We start from the raw sequence: 27,748 nt of genomic DNA on the forward strand, positions 1-27,748 counted from the left end.
TGTCGGGTCTCACAAGTGTAATTTCCAAAACTTCATCTCCTCATCTTATTCACCTCCTCCTCCCTCCTTCCTTCCTCCTTCCTCTCATCTGTGCCGTGCTTCATCCCCTCCACATTTCACCCATTAAACTCCTGCATGGGTTTCAGTGTCTTGTTGCTGTTGGATATGAAACTGAGGAGCGGGAGAGTTTCAGGAGATCAAACCCCAGGTCGAAAAAGAAAAAAAACCCATACTCTTTGGAGCGTGTAGCAGAAAAATCCAGAGATTTAGCGCTCAGGTTTGGCCTCGTTTCATGCAAAGACGGGAACGTTTTGATCTGGAGTTTGTTTCCTGAAGCGAACCTGCTGCTGCTGCTGACGCGTTACTGAAGCGCCAAGCTACAATCCTGTATTACCACTGGTGTTGAAGTTCTCCTGATGTGTCGAAGTGTGTCACAATCAAATTAAAGAAGATTCCAACTTAGCTTTGAGTGGCTTCAACACACACAACGAAGGGTTTCCAGCTCTGTACATGCCACAGATTTTCATCACGGTATGCATAAACCTGCTGTAAACAAAGGAGCTCAGTTTCTGTATTGCTCTTTTTGTATTATTCTTTCTGAATTGAGATAACAAACGCTTGAGTCCTGATTTGAAATAACAAGTTGTGAAACCAGATAACAGTAAAAAGCTTTATAGGACAAATTTACAGCACACGGCCGTCACATTGTGACATTTCTATCTTTACGACCCAGAAACAACGTCTGACTCAGGCAGTTTGGAGGCTGCTCAGCAGAGTCTGAGAAATACTGCAGATAGCACTGAAGGTGGCGCTGTCAGGAAACGACTGTAGGAAGTCTTTGCCCTCTTCGATGCTGGAGCTGAGGAGAGGATCCAAGGGCACCGAGCCTGAAACACACGAGACATCAAGAAATAAACGAGTTTCAAACCTGATACATCGATGTTTACGAATGATTTTGACCACATGCTAACGATAATAACGATTATTTAAAAGCACTGATTTATCACGCTGACACAAACACAGCTGCCTCCTCACCGCCACGGGCTCAGCTGAATTAACCGCACCATTACTCATCAGATTGATCCGCACATAAAGCAGATAACAGCAGAGCATGATGGGAAATGATCTAACCTCTTAATTTGAACAGATTTATCGATTCGTACGCATCACAGTGCCACCCTGGATCGACCATTTTAGCAGCGTGGCGGTGATGTAAAATGCCTTCTAAATCATGAATGGATTGGAGGAGAGGAGCCATGTGAGATCATAGTGTGTGGCGTCACCTTGTGGCAGAAAGCAGACACTACATGAAGTCCAGTCCTGATGATCTTACCCAGGAAGACTGAGTGTGTCAGCTTGGCCAACTCCTCACCGCCACCCTTTGAGAATATGTTGCTGCATTCCTGCAGAGACAGAGCGTTTGTTACGATGAATATTCACATCTGTACTCGTCACAGATCTTCTGTAAAGCCTGAATCTCTCACACTGATCCAGGCTAAGAGCACCTTTCTGGGTAGAACTGATCTGGTATGTGGTGTGAACGTGAACTTACGGAGCAATGTGGACAAACAAAGCCGCTCATGTTCTCGATGATTCCCAGGATTCGTACGCCGGTCTTCTTACAGAAGGTGATCTCCCTCCTCACGTCTCCGGTCGAGACTGCCTGGAGACAAGACGAGACCAGAGAAAACCACTTTATGTGGATCTTCATCTGTCTGTACACAGTTTGACCAGTAACAGGGGTCGACTTGTTGGCAAACGCCACATGAGCAATCACAGAAGTGCACATATTGTAACTTTAAATGTTGTCACTCTGTGGTTGAGCCTGGTAAGAAAACTTAATCTACAAAAAGACAAATCTGGAAAAAAATACAGATTTTAGTTCTGTGTGGATGGATCCATTCAACTGCCAACATGCCAGCTTAATTTACATACGCCAAGATATTAGCAAACACCTAAAAATGAAGGGTTGAGAAATTTTATCAATTTTTTTGACATCAAATTCAGGTATTATTAGAAAATATTTGACATTTTTGCAAATTCATTACATTTTTAATTTAAAAAGAAAAATATTCTTTCCTCAATTTTGGGGGGAATTTCCAAATTGTTTGAAATTTTTGCATTTAAAAAAGAAAGAAAATGCAAAAAATAATTTCGCAAATTCAAATTCTTGCAATTCTGTTGTTTAAGTTTTTTTATATATATATTTCTGAATTTTTAATTCTTGCAAATTTTTAAATGTAAGGAAAAAAAACAAACTTTTACTATTAATTAATTTATTTTTTTAATTTGAACTTTTTTTATTCTTGCAAGTTTTTTAAATGTCTTTTTTTATATATTTGTGTTTGTATTCAAAATAATACTCGTAGACATTACGTTTACAGTGTCATAAACCTAAAACAAATTATTGTTACTGACTGGTTTACTAGATTTTAACTATGTTTAGAATGTTGTACACTTTATTAAAAAAAAAAGGTTTTAAAAAATTAGAAAAAAATATCCCCCAAAATTCCCCCCAAAATAAATTTTAAAATTCAAATTCTTGCAAATCTGTTTTAATTTTTTTTTTTATAGATTTTTGATTTTTGAATTTTTGAATTGTTTTAAATGTTAAAAAATGCTTTTTTTTTTTTTTTTACTTTTTGTAAATTATTTAATTTTCTCTCTATATATATATATATATATATATATATATATATATATATATATATATATATATATATATATATATATATGTATATTTATTCACAATAATATGCTTAGACATCACATGTACAGTGTCATAAAGTAAAACAACTTTTGGTTACGGACTGGCTTACTATAATTTAACTATGTTTAGAATTGTACACACTTTTCAGTCTTTATTTTGAAGATAAAGTCGATTTTGTGGCTCTGGAATGACTTTAATCCAGGTGAGCTGAGGTAAAATGGCTCCTTTCACAGTAAAGGTTGCAAACCCTTGAGCTTCATGATGTCTTTAAACAAATATGGGCCGGCGAGATTGGATGGGTGGGTCCCAGGAGGGTGAATAGTTTTTTATCAGGAGACAACAGATGGAAGACGAGGCTGCTAAAAATCATCAGTATAAGCTGCAGTTGTTGAACAAACATGATAGAAAATCTAATTTTTCCTGGATGGTGACATTTTGTTTGATCCTTCATATTACTGACCTTGAATGAGCCACAGTGCTGCTCAGTTTCTCATCCATTTGCCCTGAAATATAAACATATGTATGTAAGTGGTTATATGTAGCTGGTACCTGAGGTGTGGTGACCAACACGGCTCCATCCACTCTGTGTTTTTTGAGGTTTTCCAGGACTGCCAAGTGCTCATCAGACGTCCCTGGTGGTGTGTCGACCAGCAGCACATCCAGCTCTCCCCACGCGACATCCGACACAAACTGTCCGATCAGAGCTGGGAGAGATTCAGAGAGGGTTGAGAAGGAGTTTAAGGGGAAGATGATAAAATAAAACAGGTTTTGATGAGAGTGTTAATGAAGGAAGACGTCACCTGTTTTCTTGGGCCCCCTCCACACCACTGCTTCATCTGGGTCATCCAGCAGGAATGCGATAGACATGAGTGCGAGGGATTTTTCTGCATCTGTATAAACGGGTACCCATCCTGAGTCACACTGATGAACATCAGGCCGTCCCACACTCAGCATGCGGGGGATACTGGGACCACACAGGTCCACGTCCAGGATGCCAACCTGATGGACATGGGCTTTGTTAACCAGTGTCAAACTCACACAATCCAGTCTGGTCTTTGGTTTAATTTTATTTTCTTATTTTTCTATTTATTTATTTATCTATTTTAAAAAATCATCCTACAACCTTCCATATTCATATTACCTTCTTTTAATATTTTTCACTTCTCATTGTATATTTGTATTTGTCTGACTTTATTTTTTTCTTTCAGTCTTTTTTTTAAATTTTTAACATAGTTTAAATCTAGTAAACCAGTCAGTAACATGAAGTTTTTTTGGATTATGAAACGGTACACATGATGTCTAAGTGTATTATTCGGTCTGGTCTTTGAACTCACCTTCTTGCCCGCATGCCTGAGAGCCAGGGCTAACTCTGTGGTGATGGTGCTCTTCCCCACACCTCCTTTTCCTGACAGGATCAAGACAACATGACGGACCTGAGCCAAGCTACCTTCATCTGTGGAAGAGAGAAACGCATTATCAAACTCTGAACTCTGTAAAACACTTTGAGCTGCATGTGTCAGTTTGTGAAAGGTGCTTTATACATAAAGGTGAGATTTAATTAGTATAAATCCAGCAGAGGAAAAAAGGGGGTCTTGAAGGTTCAGTTGTCTGCAAACTGTGTGAGGACTATCACGAGACAAGGCCATTTCAAGTGTCCAGTGTCAGGAAACTGGAGACAAGGGTCAGGATGAGGGAGAAATGTGGCAGTGGAGGGCTGAAGTCATGTTTCATCACCCGAGTTCACAAGTTAAGTGGGTCATTCTTCTGGATCATTTTTCACGTTAGAAGTTCCGTAACAGATCTTCAAGGATACAACATTTTGACCTCATTCCTTAAAGGAAGTTTCAAAAAAAGGGTGAGCTAAGTTTTAAAACTTAAGCTACTTAGTGATTAGCCAGTTAGCTAACCTATCAAATACATAGCACTTTATTGCGGCTGTCATTTCATAAAAACGATGATTATTAAATCTACAGAACAGCTACAGAAGAAGAAGAGCCCTACTTATAAAATTGTAAAAAAAATGTATTTTTTAACCAAAGCCTTACCGTTATTTTGGTCCATGTTTGGGATTTGAGGCTCTAAACTAGCACGCTGTGGAGCTTGTCCACTTCCGCATAACGTCACGATACTCTAAGCCAACCACTGAGCGCGAGATGCACTCAAGCCCCGCCCTATCCTTGAAATGTGTTAGAACGTGTTTTTTTTACAGTCTATGGTTAAAACGGAAAAAAAGCCATGAAAGTTAATTAATAACTTGACGACTTTAATTTTCTTTGAGTTAGACCTATGTTTTTATTTCATTTTATTTTTTTTTAAGTTAAATCTTAATAGTATGGCTTCTTTTTCTGTTGTTTTATGTTCATGCTGCAATTTATTTTTGCTTATGGTTAAAACATATCTTTACTCATGATTGAATTTCCTCAACCTGAATATTTTTAGTTTTGTATGATGTTGATCTTTGCCTTTTTTGTTTGTATTGATGTAAAGTTCAATTAAAAATAATTCTAAAAAATAAAATTATAAATAGATAAATTATTAAAAATAACACAACACATTTGCTAAAAAACCAAACATGACTGAAAGTCATTTTATATTTCTAAATTTCATGTTTTACCTCACTTAGCTAATTAATTGTAGGTCTGGTGCTCTTTTTCACCTGACTGGCGATTGTGAAAAGATATCTGTAGAGTATGTTCACACACATCCTAATAATAATAATAACTTAATAAATAAATAAATAATGATACATAAATAACAATAAATAATAATAATAATAATAATAATAATAATAATAATAACAATTATTATTATTATGATGATGATGATGATTATTATTATTATTATTATTATTGCACTTTTTATTTTTATCTTTATTTCATTCATTTACGTTTCCGCCAACGTTTCCTGCTTCCATATGTTCCATAAGTTTATCCACTTAAAAAAAAAAAGTAGCCAGACGAAGTCAACATAAGCCCCGCCCTTTTATATTTCTTATCCAATCAGAAGACGGCTAGGGCGTGGAGCTGTAATGTTTACGTCTCGCCTGCTCAGAAGTGGGACAGAGTGCAAACCGCACCTGTCACACAGTTGGATATAGAGGCACAGCACTTCAAATGAGCCACTGCAAGACTGTGTACAGGAAGACTTCTGTAAGGTAAGAGCAGAACATGTTGTTGAAATGTGTGGGAGCTTTGTGAACTCACTTTAACAGAAGCTTTAGCGTTAAATGCTGAGTGTAAACACAGGGGACTGTACCTGGTGGTGGAAGTCAGATTGGGAGAGACGTAGACACAGACATGCTTTGACTTGTGTGTTGTAAAAATATCTTTCTGAAGTGGATCACCAAGAAAAGACTCTATCTGATGTTTTTATGCTTTAACAGACAGCTCCTGCTGGAGTTTTGAAATCATGTCAGTCAAAACTTTGTCCGACAGACGTACTGTAGTGCGTCTACAGCGGGATGTCCAGATGATGCATTTACAGTATGTAGGGTAAAGACCAATTAAATTGAGACTAGCTCCAGACTAGCTAATCTAAATTAATGGCAGTTATCTCCTGCACCTGCTTGCAAAGCAGTGACCAGCTGCTGTGTTGAGAGGAGGCATTAACAGAGACATGCTATCAGGTGGAGGAAAGAGAGACCCTAATAACAGTTAATTAAACATGTTGGATCATTGCTTCAGGATGAGGGTTTATAAATGGGAAACAAACAGAAAAATAAAATCATGTTTTATTACATATTGTATTAACACAGACAAGACTGAGGTCAAATTCCTTAAATGTGTTGGTCGATGTAATTGCATCAATGGCACCGACTTTATTGATTGTTTTATCTTTACAAACACAGAACAGTTGATAGTGCAATTGTGGTTATCAGTGTTCATTATGTCATTTTGCAACTGCTCATGGAGCCATTTAAGTGCAATCTTTGACCCAGAATAACCTAAAAAATGAACAAATCCTTCATGGAAAAATGTGAATTTGTAAATTTTCTGTGGTCATTTTAAAAAAAAGCTTTAAAAGCCACATTTATTTATTTATTTATTTATTTATTTATTGATTTTTTATTTTTTGTATTTTATTCTTATTATTTTATTTTAATTTTTTTAAAGAAACATTTATAAATATATATATATATATATATATATATATATATATATATATATATATATATATATATATATATATATATATATATATATATATATATATATATATATATATATATATATATAAAGTAATTAATTTATTAGTCTATTTATTTATTTATTTAAATTTATATATTTAAAGATTTAAATGTAATTATATTTGAAAAAAATATTTATATATAAAGCAATAAAGCATTCATTTAAAAAAATTATACATTTTTTAATTATCAATACTCAAATTTACTTGCTTACTTACATGCCTTTCTGTCAATACATATAACTATATTGAAAAAATATATATAAATATATTGGAAAAAATATATATTTAATAAATAATATTTTTTATTATCAATTAATCAATTTTACTTACTTACATGCCTTTCTGTCACTATATATGATTATATTTAAAACAAATGTATTATTATATTGAAAAATATTTAAGTATATGTATAAATATTACTATATCTAAAAAAAATCATATATTTTTTTATTATTAATAGTCAAATTTACTTGCTTACTTACATGCCTTTCTGTCAATATATATGATTATCTATAAAATTATAGTGAAAATGTTTTTATACAATTATATATTTCTATATTTAAAAAAAAGTCATATATTTTTTATTATCAATAAAAAACAATGATTGTTGGTTTTTGTGTATTTTTATTCTTTTCATTTATTTATTTGTTATTTTTATTTTTTTTTCACATATTGACCCTGAGTCTGAAAATAAAGCCTATCTTTCTATCTGATAATCAAATTTACTTGCTTACTTATATGCCTTTCTGTCAAAAACACTCAAACTTTACAGAGAAAGTGTGTGAGATAGCTTGATAATTACACAAAAGAGGTGTAACAGTCAGCGCTCACGGATATCAAAGTGTAAGATTTCTGATGTTTACACATTGCCGTCTGTAGGTCATGTGACCTCGTCTGTGTATGAGCCAGCGCAGCTTGCTGACAGACACGCTGCCTCAGTGGCAGGGGTTTAAAGTTTAAAGAGTCCATGGAAACACTTCCTGCTGCCAACTGAGGCATATGGTCTGGGTGGAAAAGAGGCAGCGAGCACTCAGGGACAGGCTGTAGGTGTGTAAGTTTTCCTTTACATTGATATTTTGCAGCTTCATAGTCACAGTGTAAGAGCTGGAGGCAGGAGCCTGTCAGGAATGTGTCGTCATCAGACCCCAGCTGGCCTTCTTCAAGCTGCTGAACAAGTTTGTGAGAAATGTGAGAAACTCACACGCACCAACACGTTACAAGTGTCTGATAGCGATCTCTGCAAGAAACCCTCCTAACTGTGAGAGAGGAAGTTGTTCCTGTTCCTCTTTTCCTGCTTTGGAGGCGTGACACATGCATGGATTTTAAAAGAAGAGCAAAGCTGTAAAAAAGGGGCATCAACACTGACCTGACGTGACACATATGGTGTTAAGGCGTCCGTTCTGCTGTCCACAGAGCTGCCATGTTGAGAAGAGGCAGGAGCGGCCGGGCTCGACATGTGGCCTCCACCGAAACACGGCACGAGACAGATGCCATGGCAGGGATCCAGACACCGGACAGGGAGGAGTGGGAGGGCCGGATAGCAGCACAGGTGAGGTATTTCTGGTGGCCAAAGCAAAGTGGGTCAAAGCAGGGAGGATATTTTAGGCTCTCTTTAACCTTTATGTGAGCACTCTTGGTATTTTCTCTGTTGTTCCCATGTTGAGGAGCAATGTCACTGCCTGGGAAAACTGCAGCTCTCCTGGTTTAGTCTGGAATCTGGAAAAGGGAAACTGTAGAGTATGATTTATTAAACAAAAATTCAAAAGGACACAACTGTTGATGCAACAAAGTGACCAAAGAGAGAAGGCTTTCCCTAAATATCCTCCAGGTATTCAAACAGAGGTATGAGGACAGGTGAGGTTAAACAAACACTGAGACAGGAAGTGAAATAAGACAAGACAGTTTTCCATCGGCAAATAAAACGGAAAAACACTAGGGTAAACACTGAGAGTCAGAGAAATGACGGGAAAATACACAACAAGAGTTCAGGAACAAGACGCCATGTATGTATGCACACACTTTACTTTATTAATGTCACAGTCTGCGTTACTTCAACGTGTTTTCTTCCTCTGAAAAGTCACAGAACAGAGTTGATGTTTCTGACTTAGTGAATCCAATATTTGAAGAAGTAGAGAGAATGTTACAAACGCTCATTGAAAGCTTCAGGCAGCTCTTCACAAAAGACCAAAACCGATTTTATCACACGACCTGAGAGGAGACAAAAAGCCCGGCCTGAGTGAGGAATCTGGGGTGGGGAGTCATGTTTCCAGGGCAGCTTGAGCTACTTCTGTCCGTCCCCTGGACCTGCCCCTGTTTGAGCAGGACACTAACTGTTACAGTTCAGTTCTAGTTATTTAACAATAGAAAAACTTATTTTTGTGTGTTTTTAACCCCTAACTGCCTGATTTCATTTACAATTATTTATTTAAAAAATGTTTTTTTCATTTTTATGAAAACTAAATTGAGTAGAGATTGTATATTAAAAAAAATATATATATATTTTTTATTTATCTATATTTATATATTTATTTATTCATATTTATATTATTTTATTTTAAATGTACAATATATTATTATTTTTTTGTTATTTATTTATTTATTTATTTATTTATTTATTTATTTATTTATTTATTTTAAACAAAACTAATCATGATCTAACATTAGGACACGTGAATCAGAAATCAGAAATATTCAATTGATCCCTGAGGGAAATTTGCTCTTTAGTTACTCCCTTTAAAAGTGTTAAAAACTGAAAAAACACAAACATCAAAGTTATGAGATATAAGAAAGTACAAAATATACAAAAATAAAAAATTACAAAATGAAAACATGAGTGTAATAATTTTTTAAAATGTATTTATTTTATTTATTTCATTCTTTAATAGATAAAATGGATACAAAGAAAAACAAAAGATCCCCAAAACTGAATGAAAAGGAGCAGAAAAAAGAAAACTTTTATTGTATCTGTTACAAAACAGAACAGCTGCAGGCAAAACATGCATTTTAACATTTCATTTTTTTCAAAAAAGAAAAAGAAAAGCAGCCAATTAAAAACAAACAAACAAACAAAAAAAGTCTTTTTTTTCCCCATTTATGCCTCTCAGCATGACCTTATTTAATTTCACAGTATTTTCTCAGAAATCTGGATTTGATCTTTTTTTTTTAAGATATTGATTGATAGAATATGATATTTTATATAAGGATAAATAAAAGTATGAACATTTACTAAGAATATGGTATAAAATAGTGACATTATTATAGATTATTGCACAAATATTGTCAATAAATATGTATATTATACTGAATTAATTAACAATTATATATAAAAAAATCTGAGTCTGTTCGAAACACAAACTATACACTTAAAGCTATTAAACATGAAAAAACTGGTTGTAATGATATATTACATGTAAAATATTACCTCTTGTCAGATTTATTTTTTATTTTCTTTGTTATTATTTTTGTCTGTATTAAAAAAAGAAAAGTTTAAAAAAAAACTTAAGAAATAAACTCAGGATGTGGAAATAAATAACTGTAGTTTAACAGCCTGGGACACAAATTTGTGATGCACAAACAAGTGTGTGTCAGCTATGAGAAATAATTTATAATAAATACTAATAAAAGAATAATTAAAAGACATGATTATAACAGTTAATGAGGCAAAATAAAGCAGAAATACACATTTCAAAGCAAATGTTAGGAGATAAAAACATCAAAAGAAGGACGTCCTGAGTGTAAAATGTGTTTCCCGCTGCAGAGAGCAGCTCCCACTCGTCTCATCGCTTGATGTGATCGGTGTTTAATCCAGAGGACCGGCCTGAGGCACGTGAAGGATTTCTGCCAGTAGTTTTCCACTGGGACAGTCTCCAGTCTGAAAAGGCTGTGGAGGACCAGGTCAGGTCACCAAAGGAGGAAAGGGGGGCTCGGTATATTTGGAAGGGGTCTAAATTTACCTCCAGGCACGCGTGTGGTCTCTGACCAATCAGGAGCAGGAACAGCATTTAGGGAGAAGACCGTCTCCTGGTTTGAAACATGGCATACGAGCCAGATCGCTCTCATTGGACTCTTACTCAGACCCAGACTGGTTTTCCTCCCTGAGGCCTCAGAAAGCCTCAAGCTGAGTCTCTGCCTGGACCATGGCCACGTCTATGAACTCACCAGATGCTGTTTGCCATGTTTGTGTCAACCAGATCAGCGACCCGCAGGAGTCAGAGGTGGATTATCTGGCCAGGTCTCAGATGGTATCTGCGGCGGCGGCCCTGCCCAGCACAGAGCCGGTGATGGGGGAGTCCTTCTGCCGGTGTGAGAGACAGGAGGAGTTCAGCCCGGGCTTCGGGGTCAGCGTAGACTGCCTCTGTGGGGAGGAGGATCAGGGTGAGCAGAGAACACAGACACAGATCACAAACGTTAGAGTATACAGCTTTAAAACACACACCAAGACCTGACCCTGTGAAATCTCTCAGGTTTCGACTGGGTGTGGGATGATCACTACAAATCTTCCGGAGCGTTCCTCAGCTCCGACAGCAGGAAGGTCACCTTTCACTCAGACTACAGCTGTGGCACAGCAGCCATCCGCGGCACCAAAGAGCTCGCAGACGGCCAGCACTTCTGGGAGGTCAAGATGACGTCGCCGGTCTACGGGACGGACATGGTGAGTAGACGACACTTTCTGATGCTGGCATTAAGTTTGAGACACTTCAGAGGCTCAGGGTTCACCCTGCTGGATCCTGTTTCTCCTCTTTCATCTCGCAGATGGTGGGGATCGGGACCTCTGAGGTGAACCTGGAGAAGTTTAAGTACAGCTTCGGGAGCCTGCTAGGCCATGATGGAGACAGCTGGGGGCTTTCATACACAGGTCAGAGGACACAGAGTTATCACAGTTCTTTAAAAACTAAGAGTTTGATTTGTCAGATTGAAATGGAAAACTGAGAAAATGTAAAAGGGAATGTCTGTTATATGTCAGGGCTGAAACCCTTATTTCTTAATATAATGCAGGAGAAACTTAATTTAGAGGGACATGGCTATTTCTGGAAATATTCACAATTAGACATCTTATAAAAGTTTTCAGAAAGCATTCAATGGTATATTTTATGTCCTTGGATATATTATAATGGGTGTACTGCCAAGATCGGCCCAGTTGTGTCTCCTGGGGACAGAAGTTTGGTGCCACAGATGAGGAAATCTAGATTTAGAATATTAATAACTGGATTCATAACCTGTATTAGATTGTGAAAAGATGGACTCAAGAAATGATGTGATTGGAGAACAATGGGCAAGCTTTGGGGATTTGGAGACTGGGGAAGGAAATGTAAACATGTGAAAAATAGGAATGGGTACCGAGTTAGGTACATGAATGGCTATCGACCAAATTCTCCCAAAAGTATTGGGCACCGATTCTCTTAAAAGCGAAAAAAGGTACCTAAATGCATCCTTGTAAATTTGAGGGCCTGGAAGAGAAGGCAAATTTCCATGCTGGACATGAACACAGCATTATAAGATTGTATCTTGAAGAATAAATTTGTTAAATTGAAAAAAATATATATTTTGTTATTAAAGAAACTGATATTTGTAATTACTCCTTTTATTTGATTATGTCATACTTCATATTATTTGTGTTTTAAATTTTGTAGATAAAAAGAAATTCAGTAAAAAAAATTTATACATACATATATGTATATATATATATATATATATATATATATATATATATATATATATATATATATATATATATATATATATATATATATATATATATATATATATATATATATTTAACTAATTTATTTGAATATTTTATACTTTATATTATTTATGTTTTTTTTGTTGAGTTAAAAAAATAAATAAAATTATATATATTTATATATATATCAACATTAAATATCTATATGTATTTTAGGTAATTTGATTGATTTTTTAAAATTATGTATATATCTTTATATGTTCTTATTTATTGATGGATTTATTTTATGAATATTAACTATGAGGTATTTAATTATTTTTTATGTTTATTTGTGTTGTTGTTGCTGGATAGCTGGTATATAATAATGTATATAACTTCTGGCTTTGCCTTTTTTATTTTTTATTTATCTACTAATTTATTTTTTTAAAATATATTCTTTAGGGTTAGCGGAGCAAGGGGTACTGTGAAAATGTCCAAGGAAATGTCTTGTAGTGGTCATGTCTAGACTACATTTTAAACTTAAGAAGCCTATAAAAAAAACTATATTTTTATTTCTGTGTTTTGCGTGTTTAAAGGTCACCTCCAGCACAAAGGGGACAAAGTGAAGTTCTCTACCCGCTTTGGTCAAGGCTCCATCATCGGAGTCCACCTGGACACCTGGCACGGCACCCTCACCTTTTACAAGAACAGACTCTGTATAGGTGTGTGATTTTTACAGAAGCAACAACAATCACCCCTCAGCCTTTTTCCTCTCCTTCAGTGTTTTAACCATACTGTTGCTGATTCTTCCTCAGGTGTTGCTGCCACTCGGCTGCAGAACAAGAAGTTCTTCCCCATGGTTTGCTCCACGGCGGCGAAGAGCAGTATGAAGGTGATCCGTGCCTGCTACACCCCCACCTCCCTGCAGTACCTCTGCTGCGCCCAGCTCCGCCAAATGTTGCCCTCCTGCCCAGACGTCCTGAACGCGGTGGGGCTCCCCCCGGGCCTGCGGACCCTCCTCCAGACTCAGCTCGGCTGGGTCTTCACCCTCAGCGGCGGCCCTGAGCCCGAGGCCCCCGAGGCCCCCGAACAAGAGGACTTGATCGAGGACTTCAGCGAGGAGGACATGAGTCTGCCTTCCAGCCCCATCCCGAGCCCGGTGTCCACCCTGAGTGCCTGCGCCTCCCTGAGCCCCTGCACCAGCCCGTTCCCTGACTCTGTCCCGTACCAGTGCCCGTGCTCGTGTCAGACGTCGGCGCAGACGCAACCCTGCACGTGCCGCTGCCCTCCGACCCCACCGAGCAGCGACTACGACAGCTGCTGCTCCGAGCCTGAGGACTACCAGTGCAAGCGATGCCGCTGGACATGAGTCAGGGAGCACAGACTTCTCTTCTCTGCTACGGCCATCAGCCTCTCCTGTCAGAAACCGTGAGAGGACCCAGCTTTAACCCGGCGTCACTGAACCATGACAACCTCTGACAAACTATTTGGATGTTAGGAAAGAAAAACTATAAAAATCTGACTTTGGTTTCTCAGATTCTGAAATAAACGTAAGATTTTAAAGACTTTAATCTTAAAAATTGTCTGAAAAATATCCCTGATTATTCTGAGGGTTAGAGTCCAGAGAGGAGATGATCTGCTTTGTTTTTTGATACCAAAGATGCATCTTTTTGTACAGTTCACGTGTGTTTTGTAATCAGTGTTTGGCTTGAACACCAAGGGTTGGTGTGTTCCTGCTGAAAAGATGATTTTGTTTTTATATCCACAGTTTGTAACGACCTTTCTTACTCAGGAAATTCTATAAAATAAAAAAAACTGGGAACGTCTGTTGCAGCTCGTTTTTATCAAACCTAACCGTAGTCTTTAAACCAGATATATATTACATTTATACATTTTATAGGCTACATAATGCAGCAAAATTAAACCTAATTTCTTTCCTTCATCGGCTGGAGACAGAGGAGGGAAAATATTTCTTTACAGGAAGCTACACATGATATCTAAGGCTTATTTTTAGCGTGTAAACATCAACACATTAGCAGCCAAGTGGTGACCGTCAGAAACCAGAATAATCCACGCTGACATCCTTCCGTCGCCTCTCAAGAGGACACGTTAGTCCAGGACCAGCTCGGGGTTGTGAGCCGTGAAGCAGCGATAAACTCTGGCAGAAATCTCAGGTCCCACACGTCTTTCTTTTCCTCCGCTCGTCACACAGAGACCGGCCAGCAAAGCCTTTCTCTCCTCCTCTGACGACAAACGCTGATACGCCTGAAAAAAAAAAAAACAGACAAGTAAAAGCACATCATGGTTAGGACAACTCTTCTGTGAGGAGTTAGTTTTTGGCGCCTCCCTGTGGACAAAATTGTGTATCTCATCTTTGCTTATGTTTCATCCATGAAAAACCAGTCCTCAACCTGCGGCTCTTTGACTCCTTTGCAGTGGCTTCTTGTAGCTTTACAAAAAAATATTGAAATAAAGAATTGTTATTTTTCTTCCAGAGGGTATTGATGATTAAAGACACTGACACTAAATAAAATCCTGCGTTAACATTTAGTTGAACTACATCTTCATCCCATCTGTCAATAAAGCCTGCCACCGCTCTACTTCACCTCCTACAACATCAACAGCCCACCAACTTTCCATGCACCTGTGGCTAACCTCAACTTTTACAGCCCTGGGAAGATAACTACATCTACAAAAAGACTAATCTGGAAGAAAATACAGATTTTAATTCTGTGTGGATGGATTCATTTAACTCACAACCTGGCAGATTAATATACATGACAGATATGTGGCAAACAACAAAAATGATGACTTGATCAATATCACTAATTTATGTTATCAGATTCGATAATTATTTTAAAAAATTCTGAAATGCAAGCAAATTTATTAAGTTTTGATTTTTCAATTCTTGCAAATTATTGAAAATTCAAAACTTTTGAATTATTTTTATTCAATTTTTTCAAATGTCATTTTTTCAGTTTTTTTGAACTTTCAAAAGTTTTGATTTTTTTTTTTTTTTTACAATTTAAAGAATTTCAAATTTATGGCACTAATTTAGTTTAAAAATTTGGTAAAATTTTGATATCCAAAAATGTTAAATAATTTTCTTTTTTTCAGATTTTTGAAATTTTGCAATTTTTACATTTAAATTTTCAAAATATTTAAAAGAATTTCAAATTTATAGCACTTTTTATCTATTTTTTTTCTGTTAAAAAAAGGGTAAAATTTCAATATTTAAAATGTTGAGTTATTGTTTTTTTTCCAGATTTTTGAAATGTCAAAATTTTTGAAATTTTAATTTTTTAAACATTTTAAAGAATTTCAAATTTATAGCATTTTTTTGTGAAAAAATAGGGTAAAATTTCAATATTTAAAAATGTCAAGTTATTGTTTGAATTTTTTTAAAACTTTACATTTTTTAGATACAATTTTGCAAGTTTTTGCAAAATTTTGCAAATTTATTGAAAATAAAAAACTTAAAATTCACATGTACAATTTTATTGATTCCAAAAAACTGATGGTTTAGATAATTGTTCACTAGATTTTAAGTTTGTATTGAATTTTATTCGCTGTACTGTTTTCATTCTGAAGATAAAGTAGATTTTGTGGCTCAGGAATGATTTTAATCCAAGTGAGCCAATTAAATTGAAGGTTGTAGACCACTGATCATGAGCAAAAGAAATTTAAAAAACAAACAAAAAAATCAACAAAATAATCAACAAAAAAATCAACAAAACCCTTTCTCTGCCTTTCTATTGTTTGTTGTTTCACTGATTAAGAAATGTTATCTTGCAAAATCCAGATGAGGGTGTTCCAACCTTTAGGATATGATCATGCACACGTTCAAAGTCCTCATGAAAGAAATAATAAACCTGTTTTTCCAAAATGCCTGAGTTGCATAAAGTGGGCGGTCTCACAAGGGATCCAGGCCACGCCCCCAGCCCCCCCTCTGCATCCTCAGTCTCACCTGCAGGAGCAGCTGAGGCGACGGGTACGCCGCAGTCACAGCTGAGGCCACGGCGGGGCTGACTCTGTTCAGCTGCTGGATCTGTTTGCTCCAGACCTGCCCCAGCCCTGAGCCGTCCCTCTCCACCCGGACCCCGCTGGCCCAGGAGCCATCCACGCAGAAGGGCAGCTCTGCTCGCTCTGTGAGCAGTCTGTGAGAAACACGGAAAGAAATCTCATGAGAGGATGAGCGCAGCTTTTAGGAAACAACCAACCTGGGGGAAAAGGGTAAAGACTGTTTTCTTAAAGGGACGGGGTTTGGTCGCGTACTTAAAGGGGCGTTTGGATAAGGCCTTTGTTACAGCACACACATGGTCGGTGACCTCCTGCCAGCCGTCCAGAAACACCACTGAGATATTTTTGCAGAGCTGGAGGTACACCAGAACCTGGAAGCAGAGACAGCGACACAAAGGTAAATTTTTAACCCTTTTTCTGTCAAAAATCTGGAAAAAGACCAGATTTAATTTGACTAACCTCCTCCATGTCCACGTTCTCCATTCCTAGTTTGGACTGCAGTGTCTCATTCAGTAAATAAGCGTCATAAGCATCCTTCCTGTTCGAGGATCAGTCAAAATAAGAATGTCACCAACAGAGGTAAATAAAGTTGGTTTAAGAGAATAAATATAATTCCTTGGGGATTTACTGATCTCTCTGACCTGTAGTGCGTCTCAGAGTCAATCACCAGGAGCGTGACCACCTTCTCTGCATCACGGTTCAGACACTCTAAGAGAGGACTGAGGACAGACCCTGTCCCTGTGTCCTCCTCTTCACTGTCCAGCATCTGAAGCGTAAACATGAGAGTGTGTCAGAGTCTGGAGAGTGCAGCAGAAAAACAACATGAGAGGATCCTTACTGCCTTCACAGAGATCACCACGTCCATGAACTGAGTCAGATCCAGCACCAGAACTATCTGCTCCTCCTCCACCATGTTCCCACCATCCACTCCCTGCTTAGAGATACAGATTAGCCACCATAGATTACCAACACAAACCACGAAATGTCTTGGATATCTGCATCCTAAATTCAAAAAGACACATACCTGAGGTAAGTCTCTTGTCCAGGTGATGCTGTATGGGAGCTGCTGCTGCTGGCTCTCCACGCTGAACCTCCACTCCAAGGAAACCAAAGCGTCCAATAGGACGTCTGAGCCATTCTGCTGCAGGAGAGCTGGGAACATACAACACATATTGTATCGATCATCTTTTAGCTGGAAAAACTTCACTAAAATTGCCATGATCTCCATCAACAGGTCTCTATTACTGTATTTGTGGTTGTGGATACTATATGTAATAGAATAACTAAAAAAAAGAAGACAAATAAAAATATTAAAATTAAATAATAAAATTAAATAAGTTAAATAAATAAATAAATAAATAAATAAATAAATAATAATTACAACAATTATAAGAATATTAATAATACAAATTATTAATATTACTATAAAATGTTTAAAAATAACAACAAATAATAAAATAATTTCTATTGCATTGTCTACTTTTCAAGATAGACATTTAAAATAAAAAGTATAAAAATATCAATAATGAAAATAATGAAAAAATATTCTCAATTGCAATCGTCTACTTTTGAAAAAAGTTGGTTTTAATTAGAATGTATAATAATAATAGTTATAATAATAATAATAATAATAATAATAACAAATAAAATGATAATTTCTTTTGCAATGTCTACTTTGAAGAAAGTTGTTTTTTATTAAAATGTATAATAATAATAATAATAATAATAATAATAATAATAATAAATAACAGTAATCATAATAATAATAATAAATAAAAAAATAATTTCTATTGCAATGTCTACTTTTAAAGATAGCTGTTTTTCAATAAATAATTAAAAAATATATAATTATAATAAAAAGATAAAATATTTTTTATCGTAATTGTCTACTTTTGAAGAAAGTTGTGTTTTATTAAAATGTATCATAATAAAAAAATAATAATTATTATAACAATAATGATAATAAAATAATAATGATAACAATAATGATAATAAAATAATAATGATAATAATAATAATAATAATTTATTCAGTTTGTAAATGAAACCAGAAATCCATCACATGAAACTCAACACAACAGCACATGCTTCTGGTTCCGTATTGGTATTTTCCTACAGCCCCTGAAGGCAGCACAGTCACCCCCTGTACCTGGATCTATGCAGACCGTCAGACACCTGAGGCAGTTCTCCGGCCTCAGACTCTTCAGGTTTTCTGCAGCCTCCCTCCTCCTCTGCTGCTCCCGGCTCCTCTCCTCCTTCTCCCGGGCCCTGGCTGTTCTCTGCCTCTCCCTCTCCTCCCTCCGCTCCCTGGTCCTCTCTCTGTCCGCCTCTATCTCCTCCTTGCTGCGGCGTTTTCTCGCAGGACTCGTTGTGCCATCACGTGGATCTCGTTGCGGTGGGGACAGTGAGGACTTAAGTGCAGACTTGGATGTTGACTTGAGGATTTCAGGCTTGTGGACTAAAGTTTGTTCCTCTGTAAAGTCTGCACTCCTGCCCTGTGCTGTGTGGCTGCTCTCATCGCGAGTTAAACTCTTTGTTGTCTCAGCGTCGCTGTCCTCAGATTCAGATATTTCCCAAGTGTTAGCTCTGCGCAGAACAGACATCTCATCTTAAGACATGCTCAAAAGTCCAGAGTTAGCGTCCAAACAGTCCGTGCTTCACTTTTTGTACAGACCACCTGGTAGTGTTATGGTGGTTTCAATCCCATGGACGGTGGCCGCCGAGGTACATTTGAAAAACGCGTTTCACACGCAGAAGGCTGAGAGCGTACGAACAGCTGACACTTCCGGCTGTAGTTGGTCCAGGGATTATGGGATTGCAAACTCTCGATCTACGTTCATTCAACCAATTAACTTTTATTTAAAAAACACCTTTCGTACGAATAAAATGCAGTTCAAAGTGCTGTACAATGACTGGAAAAAATAAAATTAATAGTATAAAAACAGAACACTGGTTAAAAAATTCAAAACACATATTTTTGAGTGGATGCTAGTGCACAGCAGTGATACACGTTATTAAAAACGGATTTCAGATCTAGAAATAGCAATAAGATAAATAAATAAAAAATGTGGATAAAAGTTAAAGTTGAATAAAGGCACAAAATATTCTTAAAAATAAAAACAAAAAAACAGTTAAAATGAATGAGCCAATATCAACTCCTCAAATATTAAAACGTTTAAGAAAAAAATAATCTTATTATTAATAATAATTGTAGTGTCCGTTGCTCACATGCTAATTAAGGAATATAACTTGATATATTACGTTTTTATATTTTTTTTCTGTGTAAATAATTAGTGCAAGGGATTTATTCAAATGTGTATATAAAGTTTTTCGAAAATTAAAAAAAAAAAAAAAAAAAAAAGAACGAACGTTGAGGGCGGGGCCGCCGAGTGCACAGATTTCCAAACTCTCTCCCGCGTGCTTGTAAAGGCGGGATTCGATCCGTGGTGTTTAAAGAGCTGCGCAGTGTGCGCACTGCGCAGCAGCGGCAGCAGCGGGAGGAGGAGAAGCAGTGCAGCGGTTTGCTAACCTGCTTCTTCATGTAAACAACGCTGAAGGGATGTGATTTAACACTTTTCTTCTGTGAATATTGTCCTTTTCGCTTGCCATGGCGCAGCCGGCAGAGAAAGGTACGTCTGATTTAAATTCTGTCTCAGAAAAATACGTGAATTAACAAGTTGTGTCGCGTCTCCTTCACTAGTCTTCCCTGAAAACTGGGCCACTGGCACCAACTCAGCATTTTAAACGTCAAGTGTCCACATAAGAGCTCATGTGACGAACTGGGAAGTTGCCAAAACTCTTAGGTCATCAGTTATGGTTTGCTATTTCAGAAAATACACAGAAAAGAAGAATAACGTTACAGCCCTGAGGCTAAAAACAACCTCTGCTTTTCTTCCCAACTGTTTGTTTGTTTTTTAAGGCGGGGAGAAAAACGAGTTCTCAAACTAGTTAGAGGAAAAAATCATGCAAAAAAAAATCAGGACTGGGATCGTTTTTTATAAAACCATGCTTTGGTTAAGGATAGTTCAAAACACCTAACTTTATTTATTCTTAAAGACATTGGTTACTAACTAATTTTTCCTTATGATAATCACCTGAAACACAATGAACTACAACTTTATGTCGTGTAAGAAAAGAAAAATCTATCACTGCAAAAACTGAAATCTTATCAAGCATTATTCAAAGTTATTTAAGGACAAAAATGAGGTCTGAGTTGTTTGAAACAAGTTAGAAAATCTTCCCATGCAACAAGAAAAAAAAATTCCCTGAAACACAAATAATGTCTTAGTACAAGTAACTTCAATTTTGTCTTTAAATAACTCGAAATAATATTTTTTCTGGGCTGATCAGGTTAATGTGGCTCAAATTAAGTCTAAAAAGACATATTCTACTGTAAAGAAGACAAAAATACTTGGTCGGTCAGATTTCAGATTTTTTTCAGTGCATCTGAATGCACCACTGAATGCAACCCCTCTTTGAAATTTTAAAGAGGGGTCTGACTTTGTGACAGGACATTTCAGATCAATCTGATTCTTTGTCTTTCATCGCAGCGTATTATCGCTTCGTGGTGCTTTTCTTCAACTGCCTGCTGACATTCGGCTCTTACTTCTGCTTCGACATCCCCAGCGTGCTGCAGGATCAGTTTCAGGGGGTGAGTACAGATCCTGGGCTCAGTTTTTCTTTGTGATGTAACAGTTTAAATCTTTGGTTTCCTCTCTTCCCACAGAACCTGACGTGTCCCAATGCCACAGTGATCAATGGGACGGTGGACTGTGTGGAGGGACTGGGGATGACTCCTCAGCAGTATAATCTGCTTTACGCTATATACGCTTGGACGTATGTGCACACACACACACATTGATCCTGCTGTATCACTGATGTGAAAACAGCTTCAGTTTGTGTTTTCTCTCCTCTCAGGAATGCAATAGTTGTTGTCCTCGCTGGTTTCCTGATCGATAAATTAGGAAACCGCTGTAAGTTACCAGAAATCTTATCTGTGTGTTTGTTAAATCAGTGACAAACAGCCGTCTCATGTTACGATACACACTTTGACTTGACTCTTTCTCCCTCCTCTCTGCAGTTGGAGTATTCCTCTTCTCCTTTCTTTGTGTCCTGGGCTCGTCGCTCTTCGCTCTGGGCTCCCACTTCAAAGGGACGCCCTACCTGCTGCCGCTCATGCTCACAGGCCGACTGCTGTTCGGCTCAGGGAATGGATCTCTGACCAGTAAGCCCTCTCAGCTCAAGTCCCAGTCTTTGCAAAATAAACTCAGAGGAAGCTTTCTCAACCACGGTCTCATCCTCTTCTTCCTCAGTCGTTCAGAACCGCATCACAGCCTTTTGGTTCAAAGGGAAGGAGCTGGCGTTGGCGTTCGGCGTGACCCTGGCCTTCTCTCGCCTGGGGTCGGTCCTGAACTTCTTCTTCACCCAGAAGTTTGAGGAACGATTCGGCATGCAGTGGACGCTCTGGGGTGGTACGTGACGTAACGACAGGATGGACTCAAAGTTTACAGAAATACTGCATCATGACAAGTCAGGACAGTTTCTGATTTTTTGGTTGCTTTTTTTATCATCAGACCAAGTGAAAAAGTTGAATGATGATGAATACAGACTATATCAGGAGCCATATATTCCCCAAAAAATTCCTCCTATAAAATCCACATCACACCAGTCAGAGAGAAACATTTCGCGCTCTGCTGGAGAAAAGTGGAACTTATTTTCCAATCCAGTTCATAAAAAAACACTGAAATGAAGAATTTGACAAAGACAAAGAATTTCGATTTTGGTATTGTCAACCAAAAACTTTTAATCAGTTAAAACAAAGAGCTAAACAGTTAAAATAAGAATATGGGAACTCAGAGATATGAGTGAAAAAGTTAAAAGTATAAAAAAAAAACAAGAGTTGAATTTGTGAGATAAAAAGTCAAAATTCTGAGATAAAAAGTTGAAATTATGGGATAAAAAGTTAAAATTATGAGATAAAAAGTTGAAGTCATGAGATAAAAAAATAAAATGATGAGAAAAAAAGTTAAAATTATGAGATAAAAAGTTAAAATCATGAGATAAAAAGTTAAAATCATGAGATAAAAAGTCAAAATTCTGAGATAAAAAGTTGAAATTCTGAGATAAAAAGATAAAATCATGAAATAAGAAGTTAAAATTATGAGATAAAAAGTCAAAATTATAGGATATAAAGTTAAAATCATGAGATAGAAAAATAAAATTATGAGATAAAAGGCAAAATTCTGAGATAAAAAGTTGAAATTCTGAGATAAAAAGTTAAAATCATGAGATAAAATAAAATTATGAGATAAAAATGTAAGATTATGAGATAAAAAGTTGAAATTATAAGATAAAAAGTTAAAATCAGGACATAAAAATTCAAAATTTTGAGATAAAATTTTGAATTTATCAGATAAAAAGTTAAAATTAGAGATAAAAAGTTGAAATTATGAGAAAAAAAGTTAAAATATGGAAATAAAAAGTTAAAATTTTGAGCTTAAAAGGTTTTAAATTATGAGAAAAGAGTTAAAGTAATGAGAAAAAAGTCAAAATATTAGATAAAAAAGTTAAAATTTAGAGATAAAAAAAGTCAAAGTTATGAGATAAAAGTTAAAATTCTGAGATTAAAAAAGTCTGAGTCTTAAAGTTATAATATAACATAAAAATTTGAAATGAAGAAATCAAGAGTTGAACAAAAAGTCCAGATATATGGTATGTAGATTTTTTTTCTCCAGCCCCTGATAACAAATCATTAAAAAAAGGTTAATCTGTGTTTCAAATTAAGCTGTTTTCTTTATTTCCAGGTGCGTTTTTGTGCGTACTTGGCTTCACGTCTGCAATTCTGGTCAGCATGCTGGACAAGATCGGAATGAAGCAGCTCGGTTTGGACGGCGCCATCCAAGAGGAGTCCCGTAAAGTGGTACGAACCATCACTTCACCAACATTTGATCTTCAGATCTGTGGGTTTTTTTGCTTCTTCACTTGTTTGTTTGTTTGTTTGTTTGTGCAGAGGATTCAGGATGTGAAGCTCCTGTCGGTGAGATACTGGCTCCTGGTTCTCACCATCATGTTCTTCTACAACGGCATCTTCCCTTTCATCGCAGACGCCAGGTACGGCTCGTTTTAGAAACCCTTTGAGTCTAAACAAAGAGACTTTAGATGAATCAGTGTGTTACAGCCTCAGAAAGGACGGTGTCTTCAAAAACAGATTGAATTAGAAATCCAACCCTTCGCCTGGAAAACACGACACGGTTCGAGGGCTTTGTGATTTTCTGATTCCCTCCTCAGCTGGGAATCATCAGCCTGGGAAAGTTTAGCCAGGGATAAAAATCAATCTGAAGAAATCCACCAAACTCTGCTCATGTAAAGCAGGGATCAAACGTTTCTGCTCACTGCAGCGTTATCCAACAGATCATGAAATACCTCTTTATTTCTTTCTCAGCTCGGCTCATTTTCTACTTTAGATTAAATTTCAAGCTTTCCCTGGTGATTTTTTCAGGGTTTTCCTCTTTAACTCTTTAACCCTGTGAGACGTGTTGTGATTGTGAGCCAGGCTCAGACACGCTGCTGTGTTTCTCCTCTGCCCAGTAAGTTCATTCAGGATAAATACAGCGGCTACAGCCAGAAGGAGGCGGCCTACATCGCCGGAGCGGTTTACGACAGCTCTCTGGTCCTCTCAGCCAGCGTGGGCATCCTCATCGTGAGTATCTGAAACATTTTGATCTGGGTTAGATCCAGCAGAAGAAGTAGAAACGTTTAGTTTATGGAGTGATTGTTTTTGTGGTTCTCTCCAGGATTACGTGGGTCTACGGGGGATTTTTGCGGTGTCCTGTGCCGTCCTCACGCTGCCCGTGTTCGGACTCCTGGCCTTCACCTTCGTCCCCCCTCTGGTCTCCACCGTGTGGCTTGGAATCACCTACTCCTTCGCTGCTGTGGGTCTCTCTTCAGGTTAATACAGGATTAGAAACTCAGGTTTGGGAAAAGCTTATTCCTCTCTGTGGTTTTCCAGGCGAGCATGTGGCCGTCCATCCCTCTCGTGGTTCCCCAGGCGACGCTGGGGACGGCCATGGGTCTGGCTACGTCCATACAGATGATTGGGATCGGGGTTTCCAATCTGGTTGTTGGGCAGATTTTGGGCACCAAGTCCAGGTAGGGAACACCGACTGTTTATGAGAACAGGGTGTCCACGCATCCTTTAAAGGTCTTAAAAAGTCGTAAATTCATCAAAAATGTCATGTACTTCTCATATTCTCCCATATGTTTAAATTTTCGGGACAGGACTTGATAATTTTTTTTATTTTTTTCGATGTAGGCTGCAGTCAGTATTTTTATCTATGACGTGAAGTCCGCCCTGTGTTTGGTATTTTTATTGTGGTAGCGAGCATCAGCGGGCACTTCCTGTCCTGTCCTGACTTTTACTTTGGGCTCTGGTGTGCAATTTATTTACCCGACATAAGAAAGAAATACCAGAGAATATCAATCTATAACATATGGAAGCCCATTTCTGCAAGTTTAAAAGAAAAAACAAAACAAAATCATGAGATAGAAAGTCAAAAATTTTAGTTAAAAAACCCAAGTTTAAGGGATAAAAAGGTGAAATTATAAGATAAAAAGTTAAATATATGAGAAAAGAAGAAAAATAAACAGACAAAAATTCAAATTGATAGGATAAAAAGTTAAATAATGAGATAAACAGTTAAAATAAGAATATACGAAGTCAAAAATATGAGTGAAAGCTGTAATTATGAGACAAAGAGTTTAAGTTATCACATAAAAAGTTACAATTCTTAGATAAAAAGTCAAATTTATGAAATAAAAAAGTTGAAGTTCTGGGATAAAAAGTTAAAATTATGACATAAAAAGATAAAAATCTGAGATGAAAAGTCAAAATCATGAGATTAACAGTTGAAATTTTGCAATAAAAGTTCAAATTATTATTCAAAAAGTTGAAATTTTTTGATAAAAAGTTGAAATTATGGAATATGAAGTTAAATTGTGAGATTAAAAGTTTAAAATCAGGGACAAAAAGTTGAAATTATGATAGAAGTTTAAAATTATGAGATAGACTGTCAAAAGTTGGTATTTAAAAGTTGAAATTATGAGATTTAAAGTTATATTAGTAAAATTAAAAGTCAAGTTTAGAAGATAAAGAGATGAAGAGTTGAAACTGTGAGGTAAAAGGTCAAAATTTTGAGATAGACAGTTTAAATTATGGGATAGAATGTCAAAAAATTTGAGTCAAAAAATGAAATTAGAAATTAAAACTTGTGAAATTAAAAATCAAAATTTTGAGCTAAAAAGTAATAATTTAGCTTAAAAAAAAGATGTTTTTTTATTCCTAAAACAGAAAAAACTTTTGTTGTTTTCTTTTGTTTAGGAATACAGTTTTTAGTCTTTTTATTTGCTTTAACTCTGTGAAATATATATTTTGCATGCTAGCTAGCTCGTCTGGGGTTAGCTGGGGAGCCGTTAGCTTAAAGATGTCTGATCACCATGTGATGCGTTGAAGGTTGTCAGGAAATCAGAGCTTTACTCAGCTTTCAAAACGCCACCACTGGCTAATCCGCTAACTCCAGGTTCATTCATCGACGCATTGATATCTCATCATGTTTCTTATTTAATCAGTTTGACCGTTTCCTTCCTCTTCCTCCCTCAGTGAGACTAAAATCCCGCTGTGGCGCTGGCAGAGGATGATGATCTTCATGCTCGCCAACACGATCTGCTGCATCGTCACCTCCGTGCTGCTCAACGTGGTCGATCACAGACAGGTCAGACGCCTCACACGCTGCTTGTTTACACACGTGTGTGTTATCCACTGATGTTAAAACAGCGTTCACATGATGCTCGTGTCTTCACGCAGGGCGGGACCCTGAACAAGACGACGAAGAGGTCAGAGCAGGCGGCGAGAGAATCTGACAGAGAGCCGCTGACACGGGGAGAGGAAGAGCACAATGAGGAAGAGGAGGAGGAAGAGGGGGCCAGGTCTCACTCCATCAACTCCTAAACTGTCACTCATTTAATCTCCGTCTGTCTTTCTGTCTTTATATTTTTAATGTGATAGTTTTGATGGATTATTGATTTTATCCAATACCTCATTTAAACATTTAACTGTTTTTTCACACCAAATAATTTACTTTTTCTTTTAAACTAAAATTTACATTCAAACAGAATCAAATCCTGATGTTCAATGAGAACCAGGTGTTTTTAAAAATGTCAGTATTATGGAAAGAAAAAAAATTCCACAGAAAAATAATAATTTAATTCTTTCTTATTTTTTCTGTGTGCTGCAGTTGACTCATATTTTATGGATCCTGTCACCGCTCAGTCATAACTTTACTGCCATGACCAAATTTGTGTCTCACAATGTCCGGTTCTGTTGATTTGTGATTGTTGTCGTATGATTTTCAAACAGTGGTCAAAATTATCTGTGTTTTTGAAAAAAGGGATTTTGAAACTTTTTTTGTTGAAACAGCAAAAATAAAAACTGTTCACCTGTTTTGAAGTTGTGAGTCGAATTGTGAATTGTGAAATACTCAGTACAGCCTGCAGCCACTAGATGGAGCTCTCCTCACGCGTGTGACAGTGAGGACGTTATGGTTTGTGTCTTTAGCTTCACTTTACTAGTTTTATTTTACTTTAGTAGCTTTTAACAGTGAATAAGGAGAACATATCAGGAAACCTTGGTGTGAGGGATTGTGGGTATTTTGAGTCAACAGCTCTTCAAGTCACATTCATCCACCAGTTGTCTGCAGGAATGGAGGCTGGGTTTTAAGAGCTGGGACAGACATGACAGAAAACTTTGGAGGTTTTTCAGAAAGTAACACCTTAAATGTTTACATTTTAATATTTTAGAAAATATTGTATAATTATTAATATGATGATTATTATTATTATTGTCAGTCAGGTTTTATTTCCAAGGAATTTCACTTGGTGCATTGGTACTAAAAATTAACAAAATAATAATAAACTATTCATATATATATATATATATATATATATATATATATATATATATATATATATATATATATATATATATATATATATATATATATATATATATATATATATATATATATAAGAAATGAGAGGAGTAAAATAGAAATGTGAGGAACAAAATAAAGAATATTATTTAAACCGCTAAAATCCGCCAAATAAATGAAAACATCA

The 27,748-nt window shown here is 36.5% G+C and overlaps 4 protein-coding genes across 6 annotated transcripts; 2 read left to right on the forward strand and 2 right to left on the reverse strand.

The window, feature by feature from the left end:
- Nucleotides 1–90: 90 nt before the first annotated feature.
- Nucleotides 91–4,857, reverse strand: nubp2 (nucleotide binding protein 2 (MinD homolog, E. coli)). Its single transcript, XM_074663362.1, has 7 exons — nt 4,756–4,857; nt 4,045–4,163; nt 3,511–3,709; nt 3,260–3,414; nt 1,553–1,663; nt 1,334–1,403; nt 91–887 (listed from the first exon to the last, which is right to left on the reverse strand). The coding sequence occupies exons 1-7, from the start codon at nt 4,769–4,771 to the stop codon at nt 748–750; spliced, it is 810 nt and encodes a 269-aa protein (XP_074519463.1). The 5' UTR covers nt 4,772–4,857; the 3' UTR covers nt 91–747.
- Nucleotides 4,858–5,750: 893 nt separating this feature from the next.
- On the forward strand, nt 5,751–14,342 carry spsb3b (splA/ryanodine receptor domain and SOCS box containing 3b). Its single transcript, XM_074663960.1, has 7 exons — nt 5,751–5,864; nt 8,312–8,447; nt 11,089–11,272; nt 11,362–11,549; nt 11,651–11,753; nt 13,157–13,282; nt 13,376–14,342. The coding sequence occupies exons 1-7, from the start codon at nt 5,824–5,826 to the stop codon at nt 13,927–13,929; spliced, it is 1,332 nt and encodes a 443-aa protein (XP_074520061.1). The 5' UTR covers nt 5,751–5,823; the 3' UTR covers nt 13,930–14,342.
- Nucleotides 14,334–19,346, reverse strand: eme2 (essential meiotic structure-specific endonuclease subunit 2). 3 transcript variants are annotated; one of them, XM_074663959.1, is made up of 8 exons: nt 18,729–19,346; nt 17,605–17,732; nt 17,419–17,514; nt 17,222–17,346; nt 17,040–17,118; nt 16,877–16,951; nt 16,528–16,717; nt 14,334–14,825 (listed from the first exon to the last, which is right to left on the reverse strand). In XM_074663959.1, the coding sequence occupies exons 1-8, from the start codon at nt 19,180–19,182 to the stop codon at nt 14,731–14,733; spliced, it is 1,242 nt and encodes a 413-aa protein (XP_074520060.1). In that variant the 5' UTR covers nt 19,183–19,346; the 3' UTR covers nt 14,334–14,730. The 3 variants fall into 3 exon arrangements, with proteins under 3 accessions (XP_074520060.1, XP_074520058.1, XP_074520059.1); XM_074663957.1 differs by having other exon boundaries at nt 16,836–16,951; nt 18,729–19,345; XM_074663958.1 differs by having other exon boundaries at nt 16,836–16,951; nt 17,419–17,511; nt 18,729–19,344.
- A 682-nt stretch (nt 19,347–20,028) lies between these two features.
- On the forward strand, nt 20,029–27,075 carry mfsd1l (major facilitator superfamily domain containing 1-like). The gene is made up of 13 exons (XM_074663294.1): nt 20,029–20,208; nt 21,130–21,230; nt 21,306–21,415; nt 21,497–21,552; nt 21,660–21,803; nt 21,892–22,050; nt 23,383–23,498; nt 23,589–23,689; nt 24,167–24,278; nt 24,373–24,510; nt 24,588–24,727; nt 26,235–26,346; nt 26,439–27,075. Exons 1-13 carry the CDS (start codon nt 20,187–20,189, stop codon nt 26,580–26,582), a joined length of 1,455 nt encoding a protein of 484 aa, XP_074519395.1. The 5' UTR covers nt 20,029–20,186; the 3' UTR covers nt 26,583–27,075.
- The last annotated feature ends 673 nt before the right edge of the window (nt 27,076–27,748 follow it).

The sequence above is a fragment of the Halichoeres trimaculatus genome, unplaced genomic scaffold (genome assembly GCF_033239565.1).
Source record: "Halichoeres trimaculatus isolate MK-OKI-2021-1 unplaced genomic scaffold, fHalTri1.1 fHalTri1_scaffold_23, whole genome shotgun sequence".
Taxonomy (NCBI): domain Eukaryota; kingdom Metazoa; phylum Chordata; class Actinopteri; order Labriformes; family Labridae; genus Halichoeres; species Halichoeres trimaculatus.